We start from the raw sequence: 20,324 nt of genomic DNA on the forward strand, positions 1-20,324 counted from the left end.
TTACTGTACTTTTCACACATGGGTACTATCCAGCTTGTGTTGCCCCATTGACAGAAGGCATCCATGAGCAAAACAGGGAAGGAGGCTATTTGGGAGGATTCATCTGGTCTGGAGGACAGCTGAAAACTGTCCTCCAAAGGAACACAGGAAGCTACTTGAGATCAATTTCTGCTGGGCCATCTAGTTCAGAATAGTTAACACTAACTAGCACTGGCTGTTCAGAGTTTCAGACAGGTTTTCCTAGCCCTACCTGGAGGTATACTGTGAGGGTTTGATTAGCTGCTTGTGCGTGAAAACGTGCTCCCTCAGAGTTTGTGCGACCCCACAAACCTCCGTGTGTGACGGAGCTCCTCAGACATGTCTGCTCTAGTCACTAGTAGAGTCCGACAGTGGCTGTCTGCGGAAGCGTTTCCAGCAAAGAAGTTCCTTAACGGAAACGCGTCTCCTGGACTCACGGCGTGACAGTTTCCTGCGAGGTGTGGGTCTCCCTATGGGAGACTCCGATACCTCCCCACTGTTCTCGCTGGAAGCCTCCCTGAGCCCTCCCTCCTGCTCGCATTCCCTCAGAGACCCACTCCTCCCCCTGCTGGTCCCTGCTTCAGCAGTTGAGTCTCTTTCATCCTGCCTGAGTCCCTCCACCACCTGATGCTCTGATGGCAGTTCCCTGACATCCACCTCCCCTCCAGGGCCCCCCTCACCCCCTCCCAATTCCTCCCCCCTGGGAGGTGAAGGGCTAAAACCCCGAAACGAATCTTCCTCATCTTCTGACGTCTCGAACAATTCTCTCCATCGATCGTCGTCCTGGCCAGCTGAATCCTCCTCCTCTTCAGAATCTGGGAACCCCTCCAACTCCTCTTCCTCGTCGGTGGTGGCAAAGTATTCCCTTCGGAACCTCGCTACAGGCTGAGGTTTACGTGGGAACCTCTGATGAAAAGTCTCTATTAAAACCTCGTCATTGACATCCTCTGCCCTAACCCAGGTGTTTTCCGACTCCGGTTCCCCTTCCCACATTACCAAATACTCTACTTGATCTCCCTTCCACCTGGAATCGAGGATCTCCGCTACATGGTAGCTGTGTTCCTTCTCCTCCATTGCTGGTTCCCTAGTGACCCTCCCCTCACTGTCTCCTCTATACGGTGACAGCAACGACCTGTGAAAAACTGGGTGCAGCTTCATGTGGTTCGGTAACCGGAGCCTGAAAGCCACTGGATTGACCTGCTGTATGACTTCAAACGGACCCAGCCTTTTGGGTCTTAATTTCTTACAACCTCCTTTGAATGGCAACCCTTGGGTTGACAGCCACACCTGGTCCCCCACCCTGATGCTTTCACCTTCCCTTCTGTTTTTGTCTGCCTGCCTCTTATATTCCTCCTTAGCCCTGTTTAAGTTGAGTTGGAGCTGGCGATGGATCGCTTCCATTTCTTCCACGAACTGTTCTGCAGCTGGAACGCTCCAGTTCTCCCCCTCCCCCCCTGGGAAGGCTCTGGGATGGCACCCGTGATTAGCCAAAAAGGGGCTCATCCCCGTGGACACGTTCTCTGCATTGTTGTAGGCAAATTCTGCCAACGCCAGCTTCTCCACCCAATCATTCTCTCTGTCATTAACATAACACCTCAAATATTGTTGGAGAACCCCATTTGCTCTTTCCGCCTGCCCGTTGGTTTCAGGATGACGGGCCGTCGAGAAATTAACCTCTACATGCAGTAAGCTCATGAGCTTCCTCCAGAACCTGGAAGTAAATTGTTTCCCTCGGTCTGAAACCACCCTCAAGGGGGCGCCATGCAACCTAAACACATTCTCTACAAACAATTTGGCGGTTTCTTCTGCTGTAACCGCATGTGAGCAGGCTATGAAGTGGGCCATTTTAGTTAACAGGTCTACTACAACCATGATGGCTGTTTTCCCTCTAGACCTTGGCAGATCAGTCATGAAATCTATTGCCACTGCTTCCCACGGTCTCTCAGGTGTGGGCAGTGGTTCTAATAAACCAGCCGGCGCCTGCCTCTCCCCCTTGGCTCTTTGGCATTGTTCACACCCTCTCACATACTCCCGCACATCTTCCCTGACCTTGGGCCACCAAAATTCCCTGGTAACCAGCCACATGGTTTTGTGTTGCCCAAAGTGCCCTGCTGTGGGGCTATCGTGCAGCTGCTTGAGTACCTTCTCCCTCAATTCCCCTTCAGGTATATATAACGCTCCCTTATAATACAATGCCCCATTTCTCTCCTCAAAACCACCGGATTTGTCTTCCTCCCCTCTGAGATCCCTGAGTTTCCCCTGGGCGTATGCATCCTGCACCGTACCCTCTACCAATTCCCTTTGCCCCACCAAAGTCGCCCCACACACCCAGCGGTCCTCTGGAATGATATGGGTTTCTTCGGGTGCTCCCTCCCCCTCCAAATATTCAGGTTTGCGTGAGAGAGCGTCCGCCCTAACATTCTCTGGGCCTGGCACATAACAAATCTCAAAGTTAAATTTGGAGAACTCTTGGGCCCATCTCAACTGCCTTTGGTTGAGCACTCGCGCCGTTCTCCAGTACTCTAGATTTTTATGGTCCGTGCACACTTGCACTTTATGTTGTGCACCAACTAGCAGATGCCTCCATCTCCGGAACGCCTCATGAATAGCAAGCAGTTCTCGGTCGTACACCGTGTAGTTCCTCTCGGATTTGTTCAGCTTCCGCGAGAAGAAGGCACACGGACGCCACTCTGACTCCTCCTTCCCCGGCTGCAGAAGAAGCACCGCCCCTATGGCTCTGTCAGATGCGTCTGTTTCAACCCTTAGCTTCTTTCGTAAATCCACATGCAGAAGTTGTTCTTCAGAGGCGAAGGCCCTTTTCAGTTCCTCAAACGCTCGCTCCGCCTCCGCCGTCCATACAAACTTCTTTTTACTGCTGAGACAGTCAGTGATGGGCGCCGTCAGATGGGCGAAGTTGCGGATGAACTTACGATAAAAGTTTCCAAACCCTAGGAACCTCTGCACATCCTTCTTGGTTTTGGGTGTTTTCCATTCCAGCACTGCCTGTACCTTGCCGGGATCCATGGCCAATCCCTTGTCTGACAGGCGATACCCCAGGAATTCCACCTCCTTGGTATGGAACCGACACTTCTCCAGTTTGACCCACAGCCTGTTGGCTTGCAGTCTGCTCAACACTTCTCTGACGTCTCTCACATGTTGCTCCTCATTCTCAGAATACACCAACACATCATCTAGAAAGGCAACGCAATTCTTGTAGAGCAAAGGGCCCAGCACGTGGTTCATAAAAGATTGAAAACACGCGGAGCCTGCTTGTAATCCAAATGGCATAACGAGGTATTCAAACGCCCCCAAAGGGGTAAACATGGTGGTTTTCCATTCATCCCCTTTCCTTATGCGTATCAGGTTGTACGCCCCCCTTAGATCCAGCTTTGTGAAAATCTTTCCCTTCCTCACCCTGGTCAAAATATCATCAATTCTGGGCATAGGGAACGCCACCGGTTCAGTCACTGCATTCAGCCGCCTAAAATCACATACAAGTCTCGGCTTGTCCGCATTTTTTTTGTCCACAAAGAACACTGGGCTCCCCCCTGCTGCTTTGGACTCTCTGATGAAGCCTCTCTTCAGGTTCTTGTCAATGAACCCTCGCAACTCCTGCATTTCCCTGTCTGACATGGCATACAACTTGCCCACGGGAAGCTGTGCTCCAGGGAGTAAATTGATCTGACAATCAAAGGGTCTATGAGGTGGTAGTTGGTCAGCTTCCTTCTCGCTGAACACGTCGCTGAGATCTGCATACTGTGGTGGTACCTTCACCTTCCCCATTACTTCAGTCCCTGCTAGGGTGGCTTGGGCCCCTGCTGGACCCTTCTCCCCTTTGCAGTGTTCTAGGCAATGTGCTGAACCAAAGGACACCACTCTTTGATGCCAGCCAACCAGCGGATCATGTAGAGCTAGCCAGCTCATTCCCAAAATAATGGGAGCGCCTCCCAGGGTGGCCACATTAAACGCTATCAGTTCTGTGTGCCTTGCCACCCTCATTATCATTGGGACAGTCTGCAAGCGGACTCCTCCTCCCAACAACTCCCTGCCATCAATCGTGGTCACCTGCAGGGGGTTGCTTAAAGGGATGGTCTGTATCTGGTGTTCAGCAGCAAACTCCTTGCTCATAAAATTGCAGGAGCTGCCTGAGTCCAATAGCGCCTTTATTTTTAGGGGGTGCCCATTCTGCAGCTCTAGCGACACTTCAATCACTAGAGCAGGTCGAGGAGCTTCTGGCACGGGCACTTTCACTGCTCTTTGGCCTGGCTGCAGTGCCCCAATTGTGGCAACCAGGCGTTGGCTTTTACCTGCTCCGCTCCCCCTTCTTCTCCCCCCTCAACAGCTCCCACCATCCCTTGCCATTCCTTCCTCTGGGGGCAGACTCTGGCAAAGTGGCCTGGCTGTTGGCAGAGATAGCATTTCCGGGGGCCCTTTCCCTCCTTCTTAGCTCCCTCGCTGGTTTTTGAAAACGCGCGCGCGCGCGCTGTTCCGATTTCCATCGGCTCTGCCGGCGGGAAAGCTGGCTCAGGAATGTCTGGAATGCGGAACTCCTTCCAACGTTCCCCTCTCCCTTCCCGCCTCTCCAAGGCTCTTGCCTCCTGCCGCGCTCCTATGGTCAGCGCAGATTTGGTCAGCTGATCCATAGACTCCGCCCTGGGGCTCCGTGCCAGCTCGTCTTTCACCCCCGAAGAAAGACCTTCTTCAAATAGCATTTGAACGGGTGCCGCCGATAAATCCCAACTCAGTCTGTGAATCAGCATGGTAAACTCAGTCCAATATTCACGGACAGATCGACTTCCCTGCTTACAAGCCATTAGCTGTCTGCGCACCACCCCTTCCTCAATATCGCTGGAAAACATGATATCCATTGCACGAAAGAACTTCATTGTGTCCTTTAGTATGTCATTGTGCGTTGCCATTAGGGGTCGAACCCAGTCTCTAGCCCCTTTCTCAAGATGCCCAATTACAAAAGCAACTCGCGATTCCTCATCAGGGAACTCATCGAACTGCACATTAAGGGCATATTGCATCTCTGTCCTAAAAGCATGGTAGTCCTTGGGGTCCCCCCCAAATTTCTGCACCAATCCTGGTACCTTTCTGGGGAATTGAGTGGCTCTCCCCTTCTTGTCTGCATCCTGAGCCCTTCTCTCCTCCAGCCTCGCCGTCTGCAGGGCCAGTTGAACCTCCAACGCTCGGTATCTATCTTCCAAGCTTGGACCAGCTCCAGCCCCTGCTCCTCCGGTTCCGGTTGGTTCGCTCATGATGCCTTCTCTTGCACAGGCAGCGTACAAAGACTGTCGGACTGCTGTGAGGGTTTGATTAGCTGCTTGTGCGTGAAAACGTGCTCCCTCAGAGTTTGTGCGACCCCACAAACCTCCGTGTGTGACGGAGCTCCTCAGACATGTCTGCTCTAGTCACTAGTAGAGTCCGACAGTGGCTGTCTGCGGAAGCGTTTCCAGCAAAGAAGTTCCTTAACGGAAACGCGTCTCCTGGACTCACGGCGTGACAGTTTCCTGCGAGGTGTGGGTCTCCCTATGGGAGACTCCGATACCTCCCCACTGTTCTCGCTGGAAGCCTCCCTGAGCCCTCCCTCCTGCTCGCATTCCCTCAGAGACCCACTCCTCCCCCTGCTGGTCCCTGCTTCAGCAGTTGAGTCTCTTTCATCCTGCCTGAGTCCCTCCACCACCTGATGCTCTGATGGCAGTTCCCTGACATATACCTATTGTTTAAAATATTAACTAGAATGGGCTTGGGTAAATAAAAATATCGTAAGCATGTGTCTGAAAGAGTAGATTGTTGGTAAGAGTAATAATAATAAATGAATACGTTTAAAATGTTTGTAACATTTTACGTTTCCCAGGAAATGCTACTGCACACTGAAGTTTTCTATTATAATTCCCTCTTAGTGCTTTCAAGGTACTACCAGCACCTGGTAGGATTATTAAGATTCCCCAGCACCAAAGTGTTCAAAGCTAACAACAAACAGACTAATCCCTGATGCCCTTTGTATATAGTTAGCAAACTTACTTCTCTTAGCTTCTCCCTCTCACGTTCCCTTTCCGCAATGCGCCGTCTTCTCTCTTCCTCTTCTTTCAGAGCATTTTGAGTTTCTCTTCTGAGCTTATCATCTTTAAGTATCTTCCGTATTTTTTTCCTGCCTTTCCCAGGAGATTTTGAATCATCGTTATCATCATCATCAGAATTACTCTGTCAAAATCAGAAGAAAATACTGGTTGAAAGTCTACCATATTTTCATGCACGTTGATGAGCGTTGTAATAAAAAGGAAACAATGAATAGTCTTGTAAATAAAGACACTAATGGATCTAGCTACTTACTATTATTTTAAATGGTGCCAAATATTAGTAGTATACAATACACGGCAACCGTAGCTGAATAAAGTGCATGAGAAAAGAAGTTTTCAAAACTGAATGGCTAGTTTGTCACAATTGTATTTACTTATTCATGTGAGCACTTACCAAACCAGGATGCCCTTAGTGTATTTCAGAAGCACCCTAAATACCACAAAGTTGCAACACAAACTGTTTTTGAAGGTCCTCCTGTTTCAAAAGTGGCTTACCATGCAGTGTAGGACAAAAAGGAGGGAATCGAAAGTAAGACGTGCAACAGTGGCAAACTACAATTTATTCTGAGTACAGCAATTGCAACGTGTTGCAGTAATAAACTCTTCCTGAGGCATATTTAATTCTTTCAGAAGCTCCACCAAAAAAATACTACCATATGGCAGCCGTATCAAAGCATATTCTATTAGATACTACCAATTGAATCCAACCATTTGTCTTACCTGAATGGGTGTAGCTCACTACCTATTGTCCAAGGCAGAAAACAGGGTTCAAGGCTGCTTCCTGCCCTCATTCAATCCATTTTCTGACGAGAATGACACAGAGCCAGAGCAGATGATTAACAAAATGAATACTGGAAGAAGAGAAGTCAACTCATGCACAAACAAACTTGAACCAATAGACAAGAGAAATGGACCTTGGCAAAGGAAAGAGCCTACATAGATTTGCAGCCCACCCATAGAAGGGGGTGGGGGGTTGTGGTGGTGTGACATCCATGAAATTGACTATTCAGGTGAGACCAATAGTCCACTTTCTATGGGTGGCAAGCCATCACATGGAATGTACCAAAAGAGATATTCTCAATAGTTGGGGGGGGGGGCAGCAGCGGATGTATGAATTAGATCTGCAGAAGCACCTGTTGTAAAAACTCGCCACCCAAGAGAAGCATCTGCATATGCAAATTTATCCATTTTGTAATGCTGGGCAAAAGATTTTGAAGTAACCCATGCCGTGGCCTTGCATATGTCCTGAAGCAAGGCACTGGTCGCAAAGGCCACCACAACCAAAGCTGATCTAGTAGAATGGGCTATGATATTTGAAAGCACAGGTAAATTAGAAGACTTGTAGCCAAAAGAAATACAGGCTTTCAGCCAACAAGTTATTGCAGTTCGAGAGACCTTCTTGCCCAAGGATTGTGGATGAAAGGAGACAATATTTTATGCAGTTAATATACACCTCAACTGAAGGTCCACTGGACAGTGAGGGAGTGCCATGCCTTCTAAAGATCAAGGGGATGACTTAGATTTGAACAGAAAGAAGGCAAAAAACTGGGTTGTGATGAAAAGCAGTAATTCCCCTTGCAAATGAAGGCTGGATCGGTTCAGAGAACCACAGAGTCTTTGAAGACACAGAGGCGCCAGTCAGTAGACAGGGGTCCCAGGTTGGAAACACACAGAGCTGATGTGATGGTGATGAGGAAGAGCACCTTAAAGGAAAGAATTCCTAGAGGAACAGTGTGAAGCTCAAAGAAAGGCACTTGCAGCACTTTGTGAAGACTCCTAAGATGGAAAGCAGTGTGCTACAGGAGGCAAGAACAGGGAGGCATCTTTCAAGAATTTCAACAATGGATGGGCACTAAATGAATTATACCTTCAAACCAGCACCACTCATGCTCTGGTATCTTTTATTGGTCAATGGGATGCTAGAATAGAAGTCACCACCTATGCAGTCCGGAATGCTTTAGATGGCGCCACTCAAATGCTAGGCTGTCAGGTCAAAATAGCACCAGCAGTACTGAGGCCATTCCAATCACAGCTACCTGAGAGTCTGGGCCAGAAGTGGAAGAGGAGGAAAGGCAAACAATAATCAGGGGGTGGGGGCTAGGTAGACAGGGCACTGATGCCCAGAGCCCCTTCTGCTTGCTACCTTGCACTGAACTTTGGCAGCTGAGGCTTCTGAGGTGTGGCAAGCAGATGCAGTGGCTCTAAAAACTCACCCTGGCAATGGACACCCCCCAACCTTAAGAGACTAGCATCTGGCACCCCGAAATGGGACCCCTTTGTTGAGATGTTGAATGGAGGTCTACCAATAGTGAGAGGCAAACTGATAGAGGAACGTAAAGGAGCTTGTCCTGAGAGTTGGCAGCGTAGAGCTGATATGACCATTGCTTTTACCAAGTGTGGTGAAGAGCCCAAGACATGACCGGGATGGTTGACAGAAAGAGGCCTTGAGCTAGCGGCTAGGCTGCTTCAAACAAAGTGAGAAAAAAATAGTGAGAAATTCAGCCAGGGGGAGGGAGAAAAACCACAGAATAAAGGTGAACTTTAAAAAAACATATGATCAAGGGAATAAAAAGCTAAGACACAGTGGTGGAGGAAAGCTTAAAAACAGTAACACACTCACCCAATTTAGAAAAACTCACAATGGGTCCACCCCAAGATGAAGGCAGGGAATGGACTGAATGAGGGCAGGAAGCAGCCTTGAACTCAACTCTATAATCATTTATTTCCTTGGATAATAGGTGGCGAAGCAACACCCATGTGATGGCCTGTCACCCATGGAAAACACCAAAATTATAAGAAAGCCTTGTAAGAAGCTGAAACAGTAGGGGGAATGTGAGGAATGGTGTTTCTACATTGAGGGTGAAGCTCAGTCATTTTTGCCACTGCCAGGAAATACATGGTTAAATTCAATGTTGTTACATATACAGCAAAGAAATATTACTTTTTTATGCTGCTACTTCTGTCATTATTTTGTTATTTTAGTCTTCCTGTTAATATGAAAGTGTTCCTGAGGTTTTAGATTTTGTGATGTATTGCTGTTCTCCTTGGTGTAAGCTGCTTTGAGCAACTCTTTTTTATTTTTGTGTTTGGAAAAGCAGCATATAAATAAAGTCATGGTAATTTATTTCACAAGAATAATAAAGAGAGGCCAGGATCCAAAGAGATTCTTAGGATCATGCAAAGGACTTAACAGCATCCTACAGAATGGCAGTTCTGACTCCCTCACTCACCTTGAAGAGCTGACCCATCCCTCTGCCATACTAAACTTTTTTTAGAAACTCTCTTCAGGTTTAAATGGAGTTTGCCTTTTACTGTGGGGAGAGGCACTATTTGACATGTGCACTCTAAATCCTCAAGGCCACAGAACTTATTTCTGTGCAATACCTTGTTCTCACTGGATGAATCCTCCTGGACTTTTATGCGTCTTCTTTTCTTCTTCTGCTTGTAACTTCTCTGATTTTCTTCTAATTCAGCTTTCTTGGCAGATCTGAAACATTGAAGAGGATTCACAGATCTTCTGTTCATGGATTTTCTGCTCAATTACTACTAAACCAACAGATCCAAAACTGAACTTAACAGTGGAAATGTCATTTTTACTTCCTCTGCCAGAAGATTAAATATATCATGCATCAATTTGAACACAAACTGTAGCGGTTGTTTCTGCTACTTGTTATTAACTAATTAACGCCTCTAGTTTCAACTGCACCAACATTTCATAATGAAGCACTATGATGATAGCCTCTTTTCCTATGCTCTACTCAAAAACTAATGACTCAGATAACCAGGAATGCACTCCTGCTTAAGGAATTAAGAAACTGGTAGTTGCAACAAACTTGAAATTAATGACCCCTTAATAATGTTTATAACACAATGAACTGTTTTGGTATAAGAACATAAGAACAGCCCTGCTGGATCAGGTCAAAGCCCCATCTAGTTTAGCACTCTGTTCTCACAGTGACTAACCAGATGTAGCAATGGGAAGCCGCAGGGATGTGGGTGACACTGTGGTCTAAACTACTGAGCCTCTTGGGCTTGTCAATTGGAAGATCAGCAGTTTGAATTCGCGAAATAGGGGGAGCTCCTGTTGCTCTGTCCCAGCTCCTGCCAACCTAGCTGTTCAAAAGCACAGCAGTGCAAGTAGATAAATAGGTACCACTGTGGCAGGAAGGTAAACAAGTGTTTCTGTGTGCTCTGGCTTCCATCAGTGTCCCGCTGCACCAGAAGTGGTTTGGTCCTGCTGGCCACATGACCCGGAAAGATGTCTGTAGACAAATACCAGCTCCCTCAGCCTGAAAGCAAGATGAGTGCCGTAACCCCATAGTTGCCTTTGACTGGACTTAACCATCCAGGGGTCCTTTACCTTTACCCTTTTCCAATGGAAAGCCAGCAGGCAAAACACGAGCACTACAGAACTGCAACACCAGCACTTTATATTCAGCTGCAATTGCCAGCACCTGTGATACCCAGCACTTGGTATTAAAATCCATGCTGCCTCCAGCAGTAGAGGTAGAACATACTATGCTAAACTTGTGGTAAAGTATTCATATTAATGAACTCCTTGTTGACTAATTGTTGACCTAATATTATGTATTGCAGTAGAGGAACATTGGTCTGAAGAGATTTAAGGGTTGTCTGTTTTACAACTTAAGCTGAAGATATATTAATTTTTTAGAATTGATAAACTGCTTAAAACTCTTTAAAATCTGCAACATAAAAACATTATGCAGGATCATTATAAGCAACATGGACAGTAAAAACAGTAGAACTGCAGTATACAGTAAAAAGTAGTATAAAGGAAAATAAAAAAAAAGTCTGATCCATTTCTGATGGTTTACTAGCTAAGCCTCACGTGAAGTTTGATGCACTGGCTTCGGGATTTCCTATCGACCATTGCCTGGGCTATGGACCAGTTCTGTTCTATATTGGGGTGGAGTGGGGGATTTCCTGTGTCAGTTTCACACGTGTTCATCACTCATTAATCCGTTTTATCCAGCTTTCCTATATCAATCTGCATTTAGTCCAATAAGACACATATTTGTTTGCATTTTGTCCAGAAAGGCATGTTATTTTATATGCATTTTAGAACCTTTCTGAGCGAAGGCCTACATCAGGGGTCAGCAACCCACGGCTCCAGAGCCGCATGTGGCTCTTTTACACCTTTGCCGTGGCTCTGGGGCGGATACTAGAGAGGGGAGGAGACGCATTGTGCGCCCCGACACTCACCACTGTGGCGGGCGCTGTACTGGCTGTGACATCGCATGGGGGTGGTGCGTGCGTTAGTCACGTACCATCCCGACGTCACCTTCCCGCCCGCCCGCTACATTGTAAGGGGCATGTACGCTGGTCACTGCATTGAAAGGGGGCATGTACGCTGGTCACTGTTTTGAAGGGGAGTGAAGAACACACACACACAAAAAGGCAACTTGTTAATTTAACGTTTATTTCTATGAGGAGGAGTAATTCTGAGGGGTCAAACAAAGAAATAATAAAGAAGTGACAAAAAAGTTATTTTTATAATGACAAGTTTTGCGGCTCCCCGTCCCCGTCCCCCCCGGAAACGGGTCCAAGTGGCTCTTTTTGTCTTAAAGATGCAGACCCCTGGCCTACATCAAAAATCTGTAGATGTTTAAAAACAGAAAAACGGCATGCTAGTTTGGGAAGTGCAAACCAGGTTGGTTTACTTTAAAACATGGACTGAATGAGTTATCCTTCAGTTTTCACATATTCCCCCACCCCAGAAAGAAAGATATGCAATACAGTTCCTGGCTGAAAATCAAACTCTCAAGAGCATAGCATATTTTTAGAGTGAAGTACCTTGTTCTAGGACGCTGATCATCTTCAGATTCACTGACTTCTTCACTGACTCCAGATTCATTTGCTTCCGAATTATCTGAATCCTCACTGCTTACTTTAAGGTTAAACAAAAATTGGTATCATAATTGCTGCATCAGTATCAAAACACTTGTAGTTAAGTACTTGACCATCATTTATCAACATTTTAATAGAAAGCCACTAGAAGTACAGTTGACTCACATCTTGAATGCAATTAATTTGCAAATTTGCAAATTTTTTTATTTTGGTCCAGGAACCAAGAGAATTCAGTTTGTGGCAAAGGGCAAACAGAAGAGAGGGTAATAAGAGAGATTTCAATCCTTTCACCAACCACAGTTACCCACTCCCTGCTACTAACATTGCAACTGCTGAAATACTCAGCTTCACGCAAGCCAGCCCACAGCTGAGAGCAGGAGTAATCTTGTAACCTCTGCACCTGAACATGTACATCTCTGGAGTGTGGAACCAGTTAAAAGCAGAGACTGGACCACTGCTACATTTTGACTGTATTAGTGTTTTTTAATTGTTTTAACTGTCTTCAATTCATGTGGGGTTTGTCCAGATAAGACTGAGCAACTTGTTGGTGGGTGATTCCCTAGACTAGATAGATGGGGTGTTGCCTGCTCTTGATGAGGTTACACACCCTCTGATGCAGCTAGTACTGCAGCTTGGGGATACTTATGGATCCACTGTTGTCACTTGTGGCACAGGTTGCCTCAGTGGGGCGGCATGCCTTCCAACAGTTTCAGCTGGTGGCCCAGCTGTGCCCCTCTCTATAAACAGGAGTAGCCTAACTTCTGTTGCCTAGGCTCTGGTAACCTCTAGGTTGATTAAATTAGTTATATGTAGAGCTGCCTCTGAAGGTGGTTTGGAAATTTCAGCTAGCGCAGAATTCAGTGACCAGATTGCTCACCAAAGCAAGATGGTTTGAGCATATATTGCCTGGAAAGTACTGGTTTCAACCTATACAGGCTTCAGCAGCTCAGGACCATTATACCTCAAGGACTGCCTCTCTCCATATGAACCCTTAGATCATAATTTAAGACCTTTCTTTGTGTGCCTCCTGCACAAAAGGAGTATTCCACAGAACTGAGCTGATGACACAAAATGGTCAGTTTCTCATTTTTGCCAAATAAGCCTCACCAACTCAGGGAATGACAAACAACAGTACTCCAGATGATCACAGTGACTGAGTTGGGACATAAGGACTCAGGGAACCCCTGAAGCACCTTGGACCTAAACTCTTCAGGGCTTTAAAAATTAATACAAAACCTTTAGGTAGGTGATGTCTGGCCAGTTGAAATCACACAAATCAAATGCATGGAAGGTGGAGAGCTGAAAAGCTCTTTTTGCACAGGCTTCTCCAGCCACAAAGAGCTTTTAAGCTTTCAGATTTGCTTACTAGGCTCTGGGAGGCTCTTCTAAGAGCTCAAATGGCCCTGAGAGATTTCGCAGGAACCTTCCAGAGCCTGGGCCTTACTTCAGGGGGTAGGACTCATTCAGTGTGCCGGCTCCAGAAGGTAAGGGTGGCCGTGTGGGTATGTTCAATGCGGTTCTTTTTAACTATATGTAATTTTGACTACGTCCCCAGAATGTACCCACCCCCACACACAAGTTGCGAGTCAACTGTAGAAATATGTCCAATATTACAAAAAATAACAAAAAGAGAAAAGTAGAACCTGTGCCACCTGCTGATCACACACTGGCATGTTTCAGAAGAAACACTTATTTCATTATTTAAATGTGGGTGAAGAATAATGAGGGTTTAGGACTTCTGCGTTTCTAACAAAAAACAGGGGAAAGGGGCTAAGAAAAGTACAGAAGATACTGCTGGTATTTACCTGTAAGGTATTTCAGAGGTACTAGGACACTACCAAGTGGGTATTATGATCCTCCACTTGCCTGAAGGCAGTTCATTTTTTCCTACCTTCAAGCAAGTGAAGGATGGTGGCATCCTAGTGCTTTCTGAGTAAAGATATAAAGCTGTTTGAACAGGTATATTATTTTCAGTGCTATCCAAAATAAAACTTATGCTAAAACAGTTCAGCAGAATTGGGCAGAACAATGAAATGTAATTATCTTATTTGTATAAAAATAAAACAAACAGTAGCAGACAATACCTGACTTTGGTAAACTTCTTTTTTAATTGTGAAGAAATGGAAGAAAATAAACAGAGAAAGTGACACCGGATGCAAAACACCAGTGCAGTCTCAATCTGCTTGCATTCATGCCCTCTAAATACTTATTAAGGCCAGAATCCAAAGAGCTTACTTAACAGTGAAATCCTAGAAATGTCTACTCAGATGTTAGGCCCAACAAGGCTGCAACACCATACACACCTACCTGGGAGTACGCTCTATTGATAACGAGACATACTTCCAAGTAGATATACATAGGATTGCACGGTATGTGTGTCTGTTGCCTGGCACGTATCCAGTGGGATTTCCTCTTCCACAGTAATCTCCCATCCCAAACAAAGAACACAAGTCAAGAGCCTCCTGGGGATGCGCAAGCTAGTTCTAAAACAGGAAGATAATTTAAAGTTCTAAATTAAGATTAGAATAAACATTTGGGAAAAGGTGAGAACTCCCTAAATCTATGTATTTATCATTTCAAGACATACAATGTTCTTAAGTTCGCATGCTGAATCATCATGATTTCAACTATCAAGTAGCAGCTGATTCAACAGAATTCTAAACTCGCTGCTCAATTATTTTTTTATAATGACCAGGATGCAGAAGTAATTCCACAAGGTCAAGGGGTTTTAAGCTTCTGCATGTTCAACAACAACAATCTGTTTCACATGGCACTTGTGAGATCAGATAAAACTGGCCATATTCAGGGTGATATGGTTGTAGTTTGGGTAAGTGATATGGACTGCCATTTTTGTTTTTATGTTTTATACTGTAATGGTCATCGGCCTCAAGCAATAATAATTTGTCTCAATGTCATGGCTAAACAATTTTGGAACTAAGGAAAAGAAGTTTGTGAATCATTAGATCTGCTGTTCAAAGTAAACAATTCTCACTGGGCATTCCCAAAACCTTGGGAAAACAAAAATGCTCTAAAAATACTGGCCTTTCTCTCCGAACCCAATACACAACTAAATTATCCCTTTCCTGAATTGTTTGATCTTCTGCATCATCCTACCTGATTTCATCTACTCTAATCAATGTGAGACCCCTTGGAGATATGCCATTATCAGTGAGGGATTGGCACACACATCTTAGAGGTTTCTGCTGCATCTACCCCACTACTCCATGCTCATTTGTCCAATAGTACTGGTATTCTATTGTTGTACTTTATTGATATACTTCAATGAGACTGTAAACAACTTTGAAAGACCATTTCCTGAAAAGTGGTAAATAAGCCTTTCATGTGAATAAATAAGCATTTTTAATTCTTGCTTCAAGAACTGCCAGAGTATGGATTATCAGCTATTTGACAGATGCATTCCTATAAAGTAGCAATAAGAATTGTACCACTATCTTCAAGGACCAATATGTTAGCAAAATAATGGCTGCCTATACAGCCCGATATGTAGACACACACCACACATTTTAGATTTTGTACCTTTCCTTCTGTTCCTGCGTTTAACTTCTTTTGCCTCTTTAGCTTTTTCCTTTTTCTCTTCCTCAGACTCTCCATCACTCGTGGTCAACTTATGTCTTAACAAGCGGTGTCTGTATCTGGGTTTCTTAGCCCCATCAGCATCGGAATCAGAGTCAGACTCATCTTCCTGTTCATTCTCTCCTGTCACAAAAAGGGGGGGGAACCAACATAAAGCTTCTCCCATACAATTTATTTTTCCAGCTTGTATCAGTATCAAAGGGAGGTAATGACAATACATACCATCTACATTATGAAGGATTTGAGTTTAGCAGTTATTATTTTATTATTATTTATTAAATAAATAATAAATAAAATGAGGTGCTGGTACTCATATATTGATGAAAGTGCTGTGGGTACCAGCACAAAATAGCTGTCACATGTTCAGGAAAAAAGGGAGTGTCAGTACTTACCGTTAAGTACTGTGAGAAATACAGTTCTAAGTTCTATGTTTGGTCAATTTACATATTTTGTTTAAAAGGTGCTTTGCTGATTGATTAGTCTCTTACTAAATATTTTGAAATGACAATGAATTTGAAAATAAGTCCCTCTATATGGTAGAATGCCCACCCAGGTCACAAATCACATTTTAGTACTCTTATTGTACTACTATGTGGTGCTCACCATTGTCACCTCTTTTTTCATAATGCTTTCCTTTCCTCTTTTTCTCTTCATCAGATTCTTCATCAGAAGAAGTTTCATCCTCTGAGGAAAGATTGGCTTTGATTTCTTCTAAAAGCATTTTCTTGGCAATTCTTTGAAGTAAAACAAAAAAGGTGTATTCCATTGGTTCAGCAATAAAAATCAGTAAATGTCAAAGTAAATGCATAATAACCGAGCAAGATTAATGGTTGAAAACAAACCTGAACAAAGAATTTTAAGAACTGAGCAAGAGTAAAGCTGGAAATGGAAGAGTAATTTGGTGGATTAACCTGCTTGTGGAAGAAAAGGCTGGTTTCCCCCCTAATAATGTCCAACAGCCTTGCAATTTCAGAAGTATTTATTTTGCTGACTTGGTACCATGACATGGTTACACTTTTATATGCCTCCTTTCAGTGTCACCCTCTCGTGAGTCATAATCATAGCTGCACAGCAATATCTAACTGAATATTAGATTCCCGCATCAATCTTGGTAGCCTCCAAAATATCACAAGAAATCCGTATCTCTGAAGGGCAGAAAACCACATCCCAAGAAAGCATTTTTTTATTATAGCACTGGCCTATCCAACAATCTCCTTACAGATTTAGCAGTTTATAAAAAAAGACTGTATTTCTATGGCCACCAAATGCAAAAGTGAGTCGCAAGAGTTATAAAAAATAAAGTGCATTCAAGCAGAATTTAGTTACTGAGTTCTTGATAAGGACTTAATTTGTGAATCACCTTTAAAAAATAACTATCCCACATCCCTTGACCAATCAAGTGAGCTTTATTCACTCATTTACTTATTCATTTATTCATTTGTTTGCTTGTTTGCATACTTATGGAATGACTTTAATTTATTTATTTATTTATTTATTATGTACTTATTTACCTATTTATTCACTTATTTGCTATTAGCTTACTATTAAGCTAACATTTACTTCCTATTATTTATTTATTTATTTATTTATATAATTATTAACTTAGTTAACTTATTTACTTGCCTACTTGTTTGTTTGTTTGTTTGTTTGTTTGTTTACAAGAAGAGACAAACCATCTTCCTCACAGTAGGGTGGCTTTGGTGGATGTAGGGCACAATTCTGAAAGCAACAAGTCTGAAGCCAGCCAAATTAGTCCACTAGATCCCAATTCTTTTCAGGCCACCACCCCCATGGTTCCATAAACTCGTTTCCAGTGCCCCCTACCCTATAAAAAGCAGAATTCAGAATAAGGGTCTTGCACAACCCACTAAGGAAGATATTAACACAATAAAATTCAAAATGGTAAAAACTGCACATTTATTCAAAATACAATTAAAACTATTTAGTTTAATTAATTCAAGAATTTAATCCATTGATACCAGATATTGCATGAAAAATATTTTACGATTATTAAAAAATCATAAGGTGAAGGAAATTTATAGCATAAAATGTTTATATATAACTACTTACCAAACATGCACAAACCTTCACCTATCACAGATGTACTGTAACTAATTTATAAGAAAATTAAAAGCTATTACCAATGATTGGCTATCTTGTGACTCATGACAACTCAAAATCATAAATACAAACAAACATTACCAAAGGAAATAGCTTTGAAAGTGAAAAGACCAGTAAAACTTTAAAAATAACACAAGGCTCTAGTGATCAACATAGTGCCCCCCTAGGAAATTGCATCACCCTCCTGGGGGCAGTACCATTCACTATGGGAACCACTGTTTTAGTCCCAACAGTTCCCTTTATTTATTAATGGGACTTTAGTTCACTTCTTTCTCTTGCTTGAACTTTATTATATGTATTAGCACAGTTTGCATGTCATGGTAAATAATAATTATTGCTTTAACATAGACATGGAGAACCCACTTTGCAGAAGTAACAAATCCATGATTTCTGGTTTAAGTGTTGTATCCAAATTGGATATCATGGTTTGTTTGCTCAAACCATGACTGGTAAGCTAAGAAGAAAACTTGGTTTCACCTCATGACTTGCTGCTCTTGCCCATTCGAGGACAGGAGCCATCTGTGCATTCCTGGTAAATCATTAACTTTGTTTACCCTAACATGTGAACAAAGCAACTGTTTTAAATCATGGTTCTGGTCAACCACTGTACTGTAATAAAACAATCATTTGTAAAGTATTTGAGGGATGAATTCCTGCTTTCATACAGAATTTGATTAATGAACTGGCACTCCTTTGCAGTTTTATCAGAGTTTAGGACCTCCCGCCTCCGCCCCCAATAAGCATAGCTGATTAGCACATTGATACTTGATCACTGCATTTACAGCACTGAAGAGAGACTACCTTTTGCCCCATTTCAAATACTATGCAGTCATTTGCGGTTATAACTACAATGTAAGATTAATACCACGCATGTGCCTGCTGCCTTTTCCATAGACACCAATGGCAGCTCCTAAGCTGACTCACTCACACAACCAACAAATCAATGCAATACTATTGATATTGTGGGAAGGAAAGTGTTATGCAATTTGCCAGCACATGCGCTTGCATCATGCAGGCTATTGCATCTGAAAGAAAATGATAAATCCTTAATGCATGCACATCTTCTGAGATATGTTGGCAACTCCAACGATACACAAATTCACAATTATTTATTTTACATGCTCCTAAATTGCTTGAAAATAGCTTATAAATAAGGTTCAACAGTGTGCAAACTATACACGTTTCGTTTATTAATTATGTTTCATGCTTTAACACAGCTTTAACCTAGCGGACCACAAAAATGACTAATATGTGGACACTTTTTTAATATGAAAGAAAATACCTCAATAAATTGTGCCCTACCATCTTAGTAGAAAAACTGGCAGTCTACATTTCTTAAATTAAATGCTTGGACAAGAAACATGTTTTACAAAAATTTATTGCATCCATCAAATACTTCAAAGTCATTGTGCATGAATACACTATGAATCTCTTAATGAACAAAAATAACTCCAAACATTTTAAAACAGTACTATTTCAAATTTCAGACAAACCAAGAAGAAACAAATACACACCACAATGAAATATGACACTGTGTTATATTATGACCCACTAAAATATTGCACTTTGGCAAAAGATTATTTCTACACTTTAGGAAGAAACATGTTAAAATAATAGTTTTGTCAGAAAAAGGAAGCTGTAGGTACAGCCTAAGCTGTAACATTACAACAAATATCTAGCATCCCTCTTTGGCCTGGTGGAAATGGGTCTTTTGACCAAAAAACAAGCAACCATTAAATTGCAAACCTAAGTGCATTTACTTGAAAGTCTGGGATTGGTATATCAGGGAACAAGTCACCAAACCCTTAACAGTAATCACTATGGTTGAGATCCGAACAGCCCCATATGCTGGAAGAAAGCATTTTGGTGTGCAAATGGGATGGGGAAATACCCCAAGCTGCATCCCTTTATTCCACAGCAGTCACTGCTTGGGGATGAAGGGTTGGAAGGAAGACCAGAAGTGCTTGTATCTTATGGAAGTCCTTAGCAGCTCTTTGGATCTATCTAACATACATAGTCAGTGAATAGACTCTTTAAATTGCATTATCTTAATTATGGTACAACATGATTTTCTTAATTCTGGTACAACATAAAGCATTGCAAAAAGATATAATACAAGTCAGCCAAAATTCACCTTGCATACTGGTGAAGACTATTTGATGAACACCAACTCCATCTAAGAGAGGTAGATTTATTCTTTCCTGGATTAAACAGTACAAGCAGGTCCACTATTGGAAAGCTCGTTATCCAAAATCTCAGTTATCTGAACATACCCAAACCTCACTACAAGAATGTCTAATTCAGGTATCTTAGCAGCCAGTTTTGCTGTTTGGCAGAAGCCATTTGGGGCAGAAACCATGGATAGAGAAGTGCTTTTTCTTCTAGGAAAAAAGTGTCTGTACTGCCTGTACTCTGCATGACGTTGTTACAGTAAGTGCCACAATTTAAACCAGTATTTTTCTTCTAGAAAAAAGTGCTAGTGCTGCACACCCTTGAGTACCCCCAGAAAAAAGCACTGGAACGGAAAAAAGCATTGCTTCATCCATGGTTTCTGACCAAAATGTTTGCTGCCAAACAGCAAAACTGGCTGCTCAAATATCTGATTTAAGGATCTAGGGGGCTTAGATCCATAAATTAGAT

At 43.2% G+C, this 20,324-nt stretch overlaps 1 protein-coding gene across 7 annotated transcripts in view; it reads right to left on the bottom strand.

Annotated features, from left to right (window-relative positions):
* Positions 1 to 20,324, bottom strand: part of ATRX (ATRX chromatin remodeler) — a 99,713-nt gene that overhangs the window by 39,885 nt on the left and 39,504 nt on the right. For all 7 annotated transcript variants that reach the window (XM_083484920.1, XM_083484919.1, XM_083484921.1 and 4 more), the window contains 5 exons: positions 16,167 to 16,297; positions 15,507 to 15,686; positions 11,916 to 12,009; positions 9,486 to 9,588; positions 6,046 to 6,225 (listed from right to left, as the gene is read on the bottom strand). In XM_083484920.1, coding sequence (XP_083341046.1) covers positions 6,046 to 6,225; positions 9,486 to 9,588; positions 11,916 to 12,009; positions 15,507 to 15,686; positions 16,167 to 16,297 — 688 coding nt within the window. The remainder of the gene's footprint in view (positions 1 to 6,045; positions 6,226 to 9,485; positions 9,589 to 11,915; positions 12,010 to 15,506; positions 15,687 to 16,166; positions 16,298 to 20,324) is intronic.

This window comes from Podarcis liolepis (genome assembly GCF_965112155.1).
Source record: "Podarcis liolepis genome assembly, chromosome: Z".
NCBI lineage: Eukaryota > Metazoa > Chordata > Lepidosauria > Squamata > Lacertidae > Podarcis > Podarcis liolepis.